General features: G+C 44.8%; 1 protein-coding gene across 3 annotated transcripts in view; it reads right to left on the bottom strand.

Moving 5' to 3' along the window:
* Positions 1–15,684, bottom strand: part of NR6A1 (nuclear receptor subfamily 6 group A member 1) — a 74,580-nt gene that overhangs the window by 48,821 nt on the left and 10,075 nt on the right. For 2 of the 3 annotated variants that reach the window (XM_059865035.1, XM_059865034.1), the window contains exon 2: positions 13,577–13,636. The exons of the other annotated variant lie outside the window; for it this stretch is intronic. In XM_059865035.1, the coding sequence (XP_059721018.1) occupies positions 13,577–13,636 (60 nt within the window). The remainder of the gene's footprint in view (positions 1–13,576; positions 13,637–15,684) is intronic. 3 annotated transcript variants of the gene reach the window in all.

Below are 15,684 nucleotides of genomic sequence, written 5' to 3'. Positions count from 1 at the left end.
GTGCCCTGGGCTGGCTCCAGCCCGGGCAGGGTGAGCCCAGCCATGGCACAGGCACTGCTTGTCCAGTGCAGGCACATTGGAACACAGTGAGTCCAGCAAGGCATCAATCCCCAAAATTCTGTCAATACATTTACTGATTCTTAATTTGGTAACCAAATCAGTTTATAGTTCTCTTAGAAAGTACCTTGTCTTATGAGTATTCAAGGCTTTCTACTTGGCTTTTTCCAAGCTTTGAGCACACATTACTTGAGCATTAGAGCACACATCCATCCCTCTGTTCCCATGTACAAGTCCACAGTGCCTCTGTAAATAGTGCTACATCTTGAGTCTGGTGTCATGAATAAAAAGGATTCATCTGGTCTGGGAGCAGAAGTGGTCAGGGTTTCACCATGCACTGCAATCCCCAGTCTCCCATATTTACTTACATTTCCAGCTGCACGCACGCCAGTGCCCTGGAGTGGCAGCAGCTCCATTTACATAACCAGGGCTGGGTACCCCGGGGGCTCGTGCTGGAGCTGAGCCTCTCAGTGCAGGCCAGGAGAGAGCTGCTCCTCTCTGAGAAGGCTGCTCCTCCCTGGGGAGGCTGGGGAAGCCCACCAGGGCAGCCAGGGTACAGAGGGTGCTTATGTGATGGACAGAAAACCCTCCCCTGCAACTGGCTCTGATGAGTGGCTCTTCCTACTCAGATTTATCTCTTTAGGTAGAGCCTCAAATTCAGACTGTTAAGATGATCAGCACTTTTGCAGACAAGGTTCACATTAAAATGGTCCTAGTTACAAAATAGAATACACTCAAGTTTGCCATATATTATTTTCTGCTAAAGATTTAAATATCATGTGGCTTTAGCTTTCTTTCTGTTCACTGAATATCAAGGTCAATTAGGAATGATGTCTGGCTAGTACTCTCAGAGCAGATTAGACAGTTGCATCAAAAACTAGGACCATGTATAGGTCATCTGTTACTGTGACCTAGATTTCTGAGAATCTGTTCAATTTGTTTTATTGAAAATGTGATCCTTTCTCAGTTCTGTTTCTCATAGCAAACCTTTCTGTAATAGCAGAAAATAGCTTTATTAAATACTTAGAGACATTGCTTACTACTTCTGCTAAGACACAAAGAAAATCAAATCCATGCAGCAGACCTGTGCCTGTCATCCATTTAATTTTAAAATAACTTAAGGTTCTGAAAGGCTTATGCCTTATAATCTAAAGCATTTGGTCCACATGCCAAATACTAAGCAGTCTGAAATACATAATAGCTTAGCTCCAGCTTTGTTTGCCCTATTTAATTCATTTTTTTGCCTTCAGTAACCAGTGTGTAGATGCAATATTTCTGCAGTCTACTTTGGAAAAGAAGGAAGTACTGAAATATGTGAGTGAGGCTGTTTTGTGTGTACCTGTGTGGCTTTGTGATGCCCTGGGAGGAGAGTTGGTGTGGATTGCCCACATGCAGACATCCCTCCCAACCCCGCCTGTTACTGGGGATAAGGATGGCGCTGTCTGAGTCCTGACACTTCACAGTACATCCACCTGTGCTTGCTGGGTCGCCATTCTGAAACCACATAAAAGCAGATTTCCATTTGGAACATTTTAGCCAAATTTCCTCTCCTCTCACAGCTCTTAATTGTTCCGGTAGAAAGCAATTACTAGAACAGAGCCCATGCAAACCCCGTGCTGGTGGAGTAAGTACTGGGGAGAGGGAAGACAAGAAGGTCTATCTTAAAATGCTAGAAACCATTTTCTAAACACCAGTGAGCTCAGTGTAATAGAAAAACTATAAGAATTTTGAAGTGTTTGCAGAACTTGCAATCCAAAGACCACCAGCCAAATTTGAGCACTGCCATCTTCATCAGTCTCTGTGGCTTTATTGTGCTGGGGTACAAAGCACACCTGGAACACCTGTGCTCCCATCACACCCCAGGACAAAAGGGCAGTCATACAACCAAACATCAGGAGAAAGGGCACCAGAAAAGAAAATATGCCAATAGGTTGAGATTCACAAATGAAAATCTGCAGTACGTCCCTCCCTCCCTCACACATCGATCTTAGGAAATCTGTTCCCATTTTTTCAAAATTCCAAAGCCAGTTCTACCAACTCATCTGAATTTTATACTACTTTCATATTCAAACTTTTATGTGCATCTCACAGCACACTGGGACCAATTTATTTTATAGGCAAGATAAAACCCTGCAATATTTGGTGACGTTATCCAAAGATCATTCTTCTAAATGAACATAAGTACAATTTCTCCTTTTTGTTTCACATGATGGCTGCATTTAAATAGGCTAAATCTATAATTCAGAGAAGAATGGCAGAGTCCTGACCACCTGGGGGTCATATTCACATCCATCCAATATTTAAAAGCACACACAAGCAAAGAAATTAACTATATAAGAGGTGGGGGAGGAAGTCTTTTCTTCCAACGGAATATTTGCCTGGTAACCAGATAGAAGAGAGAGCCTCTTTTTTTACCCCCAAATCACAGTTAGTTCTACAAGTCTTTGAAGACACTTCTATTTTAAATGTTAACACCTGAAGGAGCAGTTCAAGATGTGCTGCTGTGGCTGAGCCACACACAGTGGGAGGAAAGTCTCACAGAAACACAGCTGAAGCTCTGAAGCCAACACTGCACGTTCAGACCACCAGTCAGTAAACAAAGCTGAATGAATTTGGTGTGAGAATGGGAAAAAAGAGCAAGGAAGCACAGTGGAAATCCATCTGTGGTGTGGATGGGACCGTGCTGAGGGTGTGATGTCTCCCTGTCAGCCCAGAGCACATCCATCCAGGCCTTGTGGTACTGCTGGAGCTGACTGGGAGTGACCACGGCCAGAGGATGGGAGCAGGACCTTGCAGAGGCTCCGTGAGATCAGGGCACTTGTCCTGTGGGGCACCCACTCAGCTCGAGGAGGACACTCCTCAGGCAAAGAACACACTTCCAGCTAAGCCAGATGTTGGCAAGGGATAAGAAGTCTCATAACCTTTGTGAGGAGGATGGGGAGGAAGCCACTTAAGGATTCATTTTCCTGCTCATTACAATGTCATCATAATGTCATTTTCTTTGCTTCAGTTCTATACAGTTACTAGAAGTAAAATCTTTATTGCAGTGAGTGTATTGTGAAATGGAGTCTTACAAGGTGGCAGCATAAAACTGACCCGGAGGTGCCAAAACTGAGCCAAAAAGTGAGATTATACAGGTATTTCTTCTGAGAAGAACTTCAGATCTTGAAGTCTATCAGATGAGAATTGCTGGATTATAAAGATGAAAACCAGGAACTAATTATCTTCAAAGGGACAGTTATCAACAAATCACGAGGAGACATTATGATTATGAAAAGCAAATCCTCCATTTGATCCCTCTCCATCCATACTGCTTCTCAAGTAGATAACCTAAGCTTTATCCATATGGAATTGCTAATATTCCAAACAGGGAATCAAATTTAGAAGTCCTAATTAGCATATTTTTTTAAACACTCTATTTTTTTAGAGTTGTGTATGATCAGTGTGTGAACAGAGACACGTGGCAGCAGTTTCATGGGGGTCACGTCCCTGCTCTGAAGTCACAGGAAGCCATCTCAACAAAACAGACCTCAGATTTTTCTCCCAAGTACTTTGAACCATATTTTCCCCATGTTTGCCCATTACAAGTGCAGGTTCTGGGCACATCTAAAGTGATTGCTGTGAAACACACCCAGGGGCAGGTGTGCTGGGTGAGCCCAATGCAGTGCCCACCAAAGCCAAGGAGACCTTCACTCCAAACCCAGGGTTCTCTGACATCACCCACCTCCATTATCCACCCAGAAACAATGACAAGGGAACCTCAGCTGGACTCGTGGGAGCTGCAGGAGAACCAGTGGTGCCTCCTGCCCTCCCTGCCCTGGCAAAGACCAGCAAGTCCAGCTCCTTCCAACCTCAGCACAACAAGGCTGCCACACAGGAACTAATTTCTGATTCTCTGCCACACAGGAACTAATTTTTGTGAAAACTGTCAGACTGATGATGCTGCCAGCAATTTCTAAGAAGCTAAAATGAGGAAAACAATCCCAGTAACAGAATCATCTGCAGTTAGGATCATCTCTCTCCTGCCCAAAACAGGCACAGGAACTATGCCTGAATTCACAGCTAATGGGAAATCTTTTGATCTTCACAGACACAAAGCTGCCAGCCAAGAAGAGCAGTCAGCACAGGGGGACCTTCTGAAGAAGCACTTATCCTGAATTCACCACCACCACCACAAGTGTGGCACATCCTGGGTCTGGAGCAGCGCAGTCCTCAGTGATGAAGACCTGTGAGCATGTTTAATACAGCGGAAAAGACAAGGTTATTTATATCTCACAAAGCTGCTTACCCAGCCTTAGATGTGCCCAGCCATAGTGCAGCTGCAGGAATCCATCAGGAGGACACCTGAGATTCCTCTCCATTAAAAGTGATGGATCTAACACAGCCAATCATCCTCATGGCAACAAATGTTATCTTAAAAGACAGGGGATAAAAGTTCACAGGGAAGCTGTGCAAATTCATGAAAAGAAAGATGCATTCCTGGTGACTGAACACACAGAAGTCTGTCTCCAGGAGTCTGTGTGTTGAAAAACGTCTGGAAGACAGGAGATGATTAGCAGGAAATATGCAAGCTTCTCCTCCTTGTAGCGTTCTCCAAACATCCATTAGCCACTGGTTTGATTTTATTTTAAGAGTCAGAACTGCTTTATTGATTGCAGCCAACAGCTGCAATTCAGTAGTGGTCCCAGACATCCAAAGTAGTTTTTTCACAACAAAGACAATTTCTGAAGTTCTGTGAAATAAGATGATGACATCATTACTGAGACATCCTGGGCTGAGGTCACTTTGTTCCAGTCCAGGTACAAACAGTTCATAAATGGAGCTCCCTCCAGACCCATCCCTGCCACCACCCTTGGGGTGCTGGGAAGCTCCTGCAGTGCTGAAGAAGCTCCTGATGCCCTCCCTAGCCTGCCTGGGTGGGACTGGGCTCAGTCCTTGGGGATATGGGTGTGGGGACAGGCAGGGCTGCAGACATCACGTGCTGATCCTTCACCTTGCACAGCACAACTCTGGAGACAGCACAGTGAACGGGGCTCTAGTTCTGTCACTCCTGGCTAAGTAGGTCAGCCAGGAAGCCCCTGCCCATGGTTGTGCCTTCCATCCCCCCCAGCAAGCAAACTGGACAACTCTTTCCTTTAGGAGGTCACAGGAGATGGAGAGTTTGATTCTGAGAGCTTGTGTGTTTGTTCTAGAAACATAAAACAAGTTTCACTTCAGAAATACATCTATTTCACTGTTTTGATAGCTCAGGAAGAGTTTGGTGAAGCACCTAAAAAACCACAGGGCATCACATTACTCAAGCTGGGATGGCAGACTGCAAGAACTTTCAGAGTACCTCATTCACAAATGCCTTATTTTAAAATATTTTGGGAAAAAAATAATAACCAAAATAATTTTACTTTACCACTTGCTGAGTCTTAGCCTAGCATTTTTCAAGCCTGAGTGTCTAATTTTCTTGCAAAATCACATCCCAACAGGTCAAAAAAGCTTTCCACTTTTTCATATGCTCTTGAAACACAAGCTGGTGCCTTGAGTTTCTGAAGACTCAAACCATTTTTCCCTGCTAACACCCACTGCTAAGGTTCTGTTTCCCTGCTGTGAAGCCAGACCCATTCCCAAAGCCAGGGCAGGGTTGCTGTGCTCTAACTGGCTCAGTTGTGCAGGTAAAGATGTCAGGAGACAGGACAGAACTCCTGAACCTTCACTAGTTGACCTCAGAGAACTTTATTTTCCTGGTGACAGTCTTTAATTGCTCTCCAGTGAAAACTGAGAAACCTGCTCAGCTCAGTGATGTCTTCAGGGCAGCCTGTGCCAGAACTGGCTACAGCATCCATCCTTTCAGCAGTTTCAGGAGAACTAAGTGCAGATGCACCAGCCTGTGCAGCTGTTCAATATTTCATTGTTTGCACAGTAGTAGGAGTCAGATTGTGCACACACATGCAGTCAATTATCTCTGTGGCAAGAACTGCTTCATGGGCCCAGCCCTGTATCCTCACACACAGTCTGTATGCCTTGTTCCCAAACATGGAACTTTGCATTCAGCTGCACCAAAGCATTCACTTGCACTTGATTTTGCTAGAGATCCAAATCTGTGTCACTCTTCTGCCTAAAAACCCCAAACCTGCTAATCTGGGACAGACTGTGTTTCCCCCAGGCCTAAAGCCATGCTCTAGGACGTGGCCAAGTCATTCTAAGGCTGCGCCAACTGGATCAAGTTCCCACTTGGAATTGCATTTAGACCTCCCCATTTGTCATTTGTTAATCCTTTTAACATTTGCCACAGCAAATTTGTATCATACCAGTTTAAATTGTCATTCACTATTAAGTCAACACCTTACAGAAGTCCAGGGTATGCTGCATCCACAAGCAGGCTTGTCAGCTTAGAATGAGATTAAAAGAACTTGATCAGTGCTCCCTAAATTGCTGGAAACTGGTACTAACAGCATTTCTCCCAGGTCCCAGAAGAGCTCTGCATCTCTTTTCCCTAGGATCATCATCACAGCACTGTGTTCTAAAAGGGCAAATGGAACAGACTAATGACTTTGTCCCCCAGACTTGTCAAGTAGTAGTCCCAAGGAATTTTTGGACAGTTAAAAATAACCTCCAGTGCTCACTGTAGAAGACTGCTGAATCTGAAGTGTTTGGCCATGGCATTGCTAGTTAAACACTCACCCCAATTTCAGTGAAACAGCAAAAAGTAAAATTACTGGCAGCAATTCCTTGCTCTTGTCTCCCCAAGGGGTATTTGCATGCTTACCCTGCTGAAGTAATTTACCTCAACAAAGAAAACACATTTTTATAATTCAATTAAAGCTTGTTCCAGGACAAGGCAAATGTGCTTGCACATGGCACTTCTGTGGATGCTCCAGGCAGGCAGGAAGACTCTGTCATGTGCTGAGGACAATCCTGGCCCCAGTTTCCTTCACTGGGGTCACACACCTCCCTCATGAGAGTCACAGCTACAGCACAGGGGTGGGGGGAAAAGGGAAGCTGTTTTACTACCAGATGCATATGTGAAATTTATTTAGTGATACTTTAGGGCAGTGCTGTTGGGATTCCTGCCCTGCTACATAAAAGCCTTATTGTGAGGAGCCAGTAGAGTGATTGGATTAGGGTGTAAGAATTGTTCAGGCACCATAAATACAAAGAGCACAAGAATCATGCACCAAATACACTCAATCCTGAACAGCTTCCTCTTCCAGACAGGTTAACCACTGTGTTTCAGAGTTTGTATGCAGATTTTGAGGAAACCATTTTCTTTATACAGCAACCCATTCTCCAGTGTGATCTAATGAGCCCCCGTGTGCTCCCAGTGCTCAGTGCTTCCATTCCTAGAAAAGGGAATGGAAGTACTGAACTTGTTCAGCAGTCACTGCCTCCTGCCTGCTGGCCTTACAGGGATCCCAGCTTAAAGGTGTTCACTCAGAGAACAGAGCTGGGACCCCTGTCAGCATCTGGGGAGGGTCCACTTCATGCTTTTTCACAACAAAAATTAATAATTAAGGAATTACAATAGAGGTGGCAGCTGTCAGGTCTAGTTTCAGTGCCTCCTAAGTGAAAGAAGTCTGAGGGAAAGGAAGGTATTGTTGAAGGTTCAGTGCAGACCATCACTTTTGGAGTGTGCCTTGCACATATTGCCCATTACAGTTTCCAGAGAGCTATTTTATCATTTCAGAGTTTGTCCAAAAAATCTGATGGAGAGCTTTGAACTTTGCAAAGGGGAAGGAGTGTGCAGCCAGGATATAGAAATAACGTGTGCAGTTTAACTTACAGAAGAAATTCAGGCTCTGAAATTGTGAAACAAGAAGATGAAAGTTCCTACCTCGAAGGTCACTGGAAGGATAAAGGAGGAAGAAGTAGTGAATTGAGAAAAAAGCCTCTCTCACAATGTCATTTAAATATAAACACACTGTTTTGGTTTGTTAAAACCAAAATTTCATGCTTGACTTGAACTGAGTTTCCTTGATTTATGTTGTACCTACCACATGTAGCCACCCTTCACACTGGGACACTCCTGAGGCTTAACACCCCAGGCTGAGCACTGCTTGTGATTAATTCAAACTGTCTTTGTTCTTTCCACCAGCTCCTACTCCAAATGATGGCAAGAAAAAGGTGAGACTAATTTTTGGAGAATTCTTTTGATTTTCAGTATCAGCTGATGTTTAATGATTCCATTAAAATCAATCAGTTTAAGTGCAGGCTACAATCTGTATTCCTGAGCAAGATTGCTTCAAGTACTTTATTAGACAATACACTCACTGTTAAATTATATGTATCAGCTCAGGATATTCTGAGAGAAACTGTTAAAACCCTACAACAAGAGAAAATACTCCGAATTTAAAGCAAGTTTCCAGCATTTAAGCAGTAAATTATCCCCACTGACTCTGTAGGCTCCACTGCACTCATAGCAAAGTTATTTCAGATACAGCAGCAGATGTACTTTTTAACAAACAAACTGCAAATAAGTCATCCCTCTGGAACCATGCAAGCCAAGTGGAAAAGGTGAAGATAATTAGATGCAATATAGAGATTTAAAGAGACTAAACCCCTTTTTCCTCTTTTTAGGGGAAAGAAGAGCGGGTATGGGAGCTGTGGAAATACAGACATTGTTACTCCACTAAGTAGATCCCCTTCTCTCACTTCTGTTGTTCTAGCACTATGGGGGAACCCTCACCCCCAGTTTTTTTTCCAAGTGAGCTTTATAAAGAAATCTGAATCATTATAACCATCCTTAGTGCTCCTGTTGAGAACATGCATCTCCACAAGAGGAAAGGCTTTTCCACAACTGCAACTCCAATATATTCAAAGCTGGTTTAAGAAATACTAAGTGAACTCAGCATCCCCAACCAGAGTGTTACACTTCTGCAATTCATTAGTCCTCGAGGTTCCATTCCGTAATTAAAATGCTTTGCAGTTTAAGGCTTTACAATAAAGAATGTGCAGTCCTCAGCAGTGTTTCCACTGCCAGTCTATGGAAAACATATGCATGGAAAATCTGTACAGTGCATGTGTACAGCCATCTTTGGATAGCTTCAGTGAACATTCAACGCTGTCGGTGAGTTTGAGAACTAGAAAAAACCATCGACCGTTGACTGTACCTTGAGGTTTATCACAAACCCCTGTTCAATGGAGAGCCTGAACCTTCAGAGATTTCACATGTGGTTGCCATTAGCAGGTCATGATTTACAGATTATATTAAGAGCTACGGAGGTTGAGTTTTTCCAGTTCTGCTTTCTCTAAAAGTGAATTGGTGTATAAGAAATGCTTGTTTTCTCTTAAAAAAAAAAAAAAAGAATTAAAGCTTTATACTAGCACAGAATTTCTGCAGAGCAGAGTATAAGAGATCAATGGAAGGTTTTGTATGGGCAGCACAAAAGCAGGAACGTATCCACACCATATGGGACACTTGGAAACAAATCTGAGCGTGGTATATATTCAAAATAGCAGAATATAGGCCAGGTCAGGAGGAAAACCTTTCCATTTGGGCTGGCAACTTGAGCTTTGCTGGAAAAAGTTTTGGAATGTCAGTTCATTTGCTCCCAGGAACCTGCAGTTGATTTCAGCAGCTGCTCACCGGGCGAGGAGCGGCTCCCTCCCGGGCAGGTCCAGCTGCTCCCACGGCTCAGGCTGTCACCCTGCAGCCAGGCAAGCAAGGAAACAGCCTTCCTTTCCAAGGGACACAAGCCAGGGGCTTGGGCACCTCAGTGGTACCCATGTGGAGCCCTCTCCAGCGCAGCTGGCTGACCAGGACTGCAGGCTCTGGCAGCAGGTGCCTTCACAAGGGTGCGGGCACTTGTTCAGCCTGTACAGGGACTGCAGAATCCGTGAAATAAGGGAAGACCCAAAGCACATGCCAGGGAATTTTGTCTTGGGCTGCTCTGGAGCAACAGCACCATCGCCTTGCTGTGGCATCTTCAGCATTAATGGCTGCAATCAACATTCATTGCTGTCGGTGGGTTTTCACTGCTATCAACTCACTGATCAATGAATGCAAACTGCGGACCAGCCAGCCAAGGACCACCACTCTGATGGGCAGCTGGCCTGGCCAGCAGGAAAAGGGACACCTTTGCCAAAGAAGTGCCCTGTCCAAGTTCTGCCTCCCAAAACTCTGTAAGACTGAGCCATTGTCCCACCAGAGGAGTTCAGGACATCATCCAGCTCCTTCATGAGCAAATCTGAGTGCTAATTAAGAAATGCACTGGGATTTTTAAAGGAGCACAACAGTTGAGGAACTAGTTCAGCTTTAATAAAAGTGACACCCAGTTGGTAAATCTATCAGTAAAGCATAAACCTACAGCTTTACCAGGTTATAGGAAATTAAACTTCCTCCTGAGGCAGCCAAGCTATGGAACAGCACTGGTCCCACAGAGTGACCAGTGAGAGATGAAAAGGGACTGAACTGTGGGGCTTTGGATTGACAGGGGTGAGAATGGGAGGAAGCAAAGCAGAAAATAGTCATTTAAGGTACTGCTGCAGAGAACATTCTTCAGGGCTGTGGTGGGCAGGGCCAGCTTCAGTTCTACTGGAAAGGTGAGGAGCTGGAGCTGAGTGCCTGGGGCAGGCAGGGACCTTCCTGCTCTGTGGCTGTGCAGGGAGCAGCAGACACATCTCTGCATGGCAGGCAAACTGACACTGCCCTGAGACAGAGGAGCAGCCTCTCGAGCTGCCCTCCAAGTATTTCTACATGACTGGCATGACATCCCTGTTCCAGAAATGCCCTGTCTCTGGACAGTGTGGGCAGGAAAGGGAGGAGGCCCCCCACAGCACTCAGAGCAGGGATGGTGCATCTCCCTCTGCTCAGCAGTGGTGTCAGTCACTTCCCTGGGCAGTAAAGGCTCCAAGCACTTCTACACCCTGTTTGCTCCTCCAGTTGCTCACAGGATTATCCTGAAGGAGCCTGTTCAGACATGCTGTGCTGCTGTCCCACAGGAACCGTGTCCCTCTGTACAGCTCAAGTCAGAACAACTCACCAAGGACCAAACTCAACTTTGGTGAATATTCAAAATATATCTGCTTGCTCTGTTCAAAGACTTAAACTTGTTCAATTTTACACAGGAACAGCTACCCCAAGTTCAACAGCTACACACTAAACAGACTGAACTTTGCAAAAGTGGAATTTTAGGAAAAATGTGCCCTCTCCGTGGGTCTGATAGCAAAGAGCCCTATTCAGTCCCCCACAGTGAGCACCGACAGCCCGGGTAAGTGTGCTGGTTGGTACAGGGAATTTACCACAGCAGTGGAACAGTGACCAGCCCAAAAGCATGCCTGCCAGATTGTTTTAACATTATGAAAACAAGACAAATGACTCATTTTTGATGCAGTTTGACATTCTGCCTTTGAAATCTCAAAATTTTCAGCATGCTTGGCAGACTCATTCGGAAGTGAGAGTGCACAATTTGGATTTTTTCCAGAGACATCTTACATGATATACAAGAAAGCACTTTTATGTTATTTTAAACAGACATTTCAGCCAACTGTTTTTCCTCATGTATACCTGCATGAAAGTAGAAAATACAGAAGTCCTGACAGAGTTGTTCTTCTTTACTGCAAGGACATGTGAAAATAATCACTGCAATTACTCTGAATAAGATATTTAGACAAAATTACAGTAAAGGGGCCCTTAGCCCAGTTTGCCAATGCACGACAAGCCAAAGGCTTGAGCACACATTCCACACCTCTCAAATGCTCTGCATGTACAAATAGGATTAAAATTTGGGTTCCTACTTGGCTGTAAAAAATCCTCCAGAATTTTTTTTTTTGCTTTAATTTTGGTAAGGAAGACAGCAAGGGAAAAAACTAAGGAAAGACAGGCACGTTCAGAATGTTTTTAAATCCATGCTTGGGAAGCTTCAGATGTTTGTGTCAGCAACTGTTTGCTGCCTAGCAGAGGCACCACCCCACAGATCCGCCTGCCCCGGGGCACATCAGGGTGACACTGAGCACCAGCACACTCAGTGCTGCCACTGCAGCCAGGGGACAGCTGGGGCTGGGGACCGTGGGGACCTGCCCAGCCCCTCCAGGGCTCCCCCATCCCCACCAGAGGCCACAGGGCTGGCTCGTGGTGCTGACTGAGCAGTGGCCACCAGCGCTGAGCGGTGATCGAGAGACAGGAAGACATCAAAAGAACTCGAGGAGCTCGGTTTATTTAGTTTAGCAAAAGTTTATATAAATATCTTCATAGGGAACAGACAAGCATTTTTCAGTTTAGCAAAAGATAACAGACATGAAAGCTGTAGCTAGACAAATGCACACTGGCAGTAACATACAGTTATTTAAGGGGGAGAGAGGGTCAGTCAGCTCCCGTTGGACAGCCCTGCCCTTTTTCTGCAGATACATTCTGCTGGGACAGTACTATGGGAAACTCAGTTATGTTTTAATACCTGGCAATGCACAAGAGTAAATATGAGCTATATCAGGCCACAAAGGTTCAACAGAGCATCAGCCAATATATCATCATGAACTATACATGTTTCTAGATGACAAATTATTCTATATATGCATGTGAAATTACCTGTTTCCTTATAAAAGTGATAAACTGCACGAAAATCTAGCTAGATACCAACAAAGATGTGTTTTATTAATCACCAGGCAAGTAACTGCACACATGTTCACAACTCAGAGCCTACCATGCATGCACTCCACAGGGCTGCTCTTACTATAAAGGAAGGAAGCAGATTTTCACTCCCATCACACGGGAACCACAGTTCTCCAATAAAAGCAAGTGCAAGTCCACCAGCACAAAGGCACGTGGAAAGGACCATGTCCTGGCTCTGGGAGGCTTTTAGCAGTTGTGAACATCTGAGCATTCCTTTGAAATGAGCTGCCAGTTAAAAGTCTGCCACATTTGAAAAATCCACAGAGTTCCCAAACAATAAGATGAAAAGTTGCTCTCAGTGAGGGGTTCTGAGCCCTGTGAAGGACAGGGTTTCCCAGTCCCACCAGTCTGACAAGGGCCTGTTGCCATCTAGTGGATTCCCATCGACTGGTCCCTCCGCACAGCAAATGCCACTAGATGGAGTGTTAAGAAGGAATTCTGAATTCCTACTTTTTTAGGTGTCCAGCAGCTCAACTTTTCAAAGTCTCAAGAAGTTACAAGCCCAGAATTACCCTGAAATTGAGGAGCATTTCACCAACTGCTCTCAGTTTCACGAGAAATTTCAGGCTACAGATTTTCAAGTGTTAAAATGAAACACTACAGAAAAAGACTCCCATGTCAACATAATTTACATCACCTCAGGGGTTTCTATCACTCATGCAGGTATCTCCTTCACTGAGATATCTCTGGTGGCAACAGATCTTACCGAGCCTGGATTCTGCTGGTGTAAATAGTGATGTACAGACCTGGTCTGTGCTATTTCAGTGAGAAATACCTCATCAGCTCTCAGCTATGGGAATCCCCACTTCCATCAGCTGTAAAACTTCTCCAAGTCTCTACCACGGAGTATCAATTCACATCTCTGGATTACCTCAGAATGAGAAATTCTACCTTGGCACACATGGCAAGAAAAGGGGTACTTACTGCCCACGGAGTTCACAGGGAGGACAGGAGAGGAGGAACTCATCTGCTCCACATCTGTAGCTAATGGGAAAGTGAAAATGAGAAAGATGTGATGTGCATGTTACTGAGAAGGTTTTACTTTGAAAACTTTCATTTACACTGAAATTGAATACGCATGTCTTCAGTCACCCGAGGAAGCTGCTCTGAGGAGCAGGTAATTTTAACAGCATCAGCTTCCCCCTCTCAAGGTATTTCTGTCATACACATTATCTGTAGATCTACTTTTCTCAGCAGTCATATTAGTAATTTATAACTTGTTATGGTTTGAGTATATCAATTCAGAGCAACTTCCAGCACAAAGAAAGTCTAAATGACATCAGGTTCAAACTGCATGCAGAGCCTTACTGTGGAAAGAAAGGACATGATGATCTCCCATCTGTGGCCAGTGAACCTTCAAAAGATTCCTGATCAGAAGAGAGATCCTCTTCCAAAGGCTGGCAAGCTGCTGGAATTTGATCTGGAGCAGCATCAGAAACAAGTGTCTTTAAGCACAAGACACTCCAAAGTTTTATTTTCTAGCAGCTGAAAGAAGAAACAGAACTTCCTGCCTGCGTCTGCCAGTGAAAACCCTCAAAGTCAGAATGTGATCAAAAACAAATGCCAGATTGCCCTCTGTGTTTTGGAAAGGATCCACCTTTCCAGGACTCAAACCAGGAGAAAACCATCTTGTACTAACAGGGTCAGTATTAACCCAAGATTAGGTAAAGCCAAGATGCATTCTTTGGGCTTGCTCTCTCTCAGAAGACCACAGCCCCTCTCAGCACATCACCACCAAGACCCACAGCAAGCAGCTCAGTCTCCATCTCTGTGATTTTGATGCTGGTAGGTCCCACATAATTACATATTCTGTAACTCCTGTTTAGCTCTAAGACCCAATAAATGCACACTACAAGTTTGCATTCCTAACCACAGAACATAGCCCCAGAAGCACAACTCCAGCCCACGCCTGGCTTTGCTGCCAGCCCAAATCCTGCCTTTCACATTCTTGCAATTCCCATTTCTGGGGCAGCAGGCAGTTCCCTGAGGACCACTGTTTACACTGAAAGTGCAAAGTTCTGCTCTAATTAGGCAAACCACAAACAAAAGTAAACACTTCAGCAGACCATTTTTACAGAACGTGAGAGCAGACACTGCACCACACTGACTAAATCCTGCTGCCTGTGGTATCCTTTGATACCACCCCGAGCCTCCTCGGTGTAGCTACTCAAAGCAGCAGCTTTAGGTCATCCTGTTAAACACCAGCCATCGCTGAGAACAGCAACAAACACAATTACAGATTTATTCAGCAACGCCCTGGCTTGTTCCTGTCCTACTCCCCACTGGATTACCAAAGCATTTACTGCCTAGAACACCTACACATTAATTTATCATCTTGCTTGGCTCTTGCAGCACTGCTCAGAAAGCTGCATGTGACACGCTGGCTGCAGACCTCCCAGCAGGCTCTGCATTACACTGCACAGGTCTCTGATGTGCTCAGAGAAGAAAAATTATTTTGCATCTTCCTATTTTCCACCTTAATACTATAGTCTCCCTAACTTAAGAAGTAGCAAGCCATATACTGTACATGTTTTGTAAATTTAAAAATATATACATTCTTCATATGTAGTACAGCCATTTCAGGTTCCTGGAAAGAGTTTTGTCCTTTTGCCTATTGAAAGCTACATATGCTTTCACATACATCCAAGCTAAGCCAAGCAGTAAGTGCAGGCTGAAGTTACTCTGCCTCTCTGGAGAGAGGTGCAGAGTGAGCACTGAGCACAGGGGGCTCTCAGCAGGCTGAGGGAGCAGCCCAGCAGATGGTCCCTGCGAGGTTACCTGCTGCTCTGGCACAGGGGTCACTGCCCAGCCCTGGCCAGATGGCACAGGGCAGGCACTCAAGGAGCTGCTGTGAGGGCAAAGGCACTTAGGGCAGTAAGCTACACCTGCCAACAGCTGGAATAGCTCATCGAGTATCACTCAAAGAGCAACTCAGTAATGCATGTGCCTTCTGAAGAGAGGTTTCTGAGTGGGAAGTGTTTAGAGAGAGGCAGCACAAATTCTGCAAGTCCTGAAATTTTAGACTGTTCACT

Source organism: Haemorhous mexicanus, chromosome 21 (assembly GCF_027477595.1).
Source record: "Haemorhous mexicanus isolate bHaeMex1 chromosome 21, bHaeMex1.pri, whole genome shotgun sequence".
In the NCBI taxonomy this organism is placed as follows: Eukaryota; Metazoa; Chordata; class Aves; order Passeriformes; family Fringillidae; genus Haemorhous; species Haemorhous mexicanus.
The sequence above is the reverse complement of the archived record's forward strand: the minus strand, read 5'-3'. Positions and strand labels throughout refer to the sequence as shown.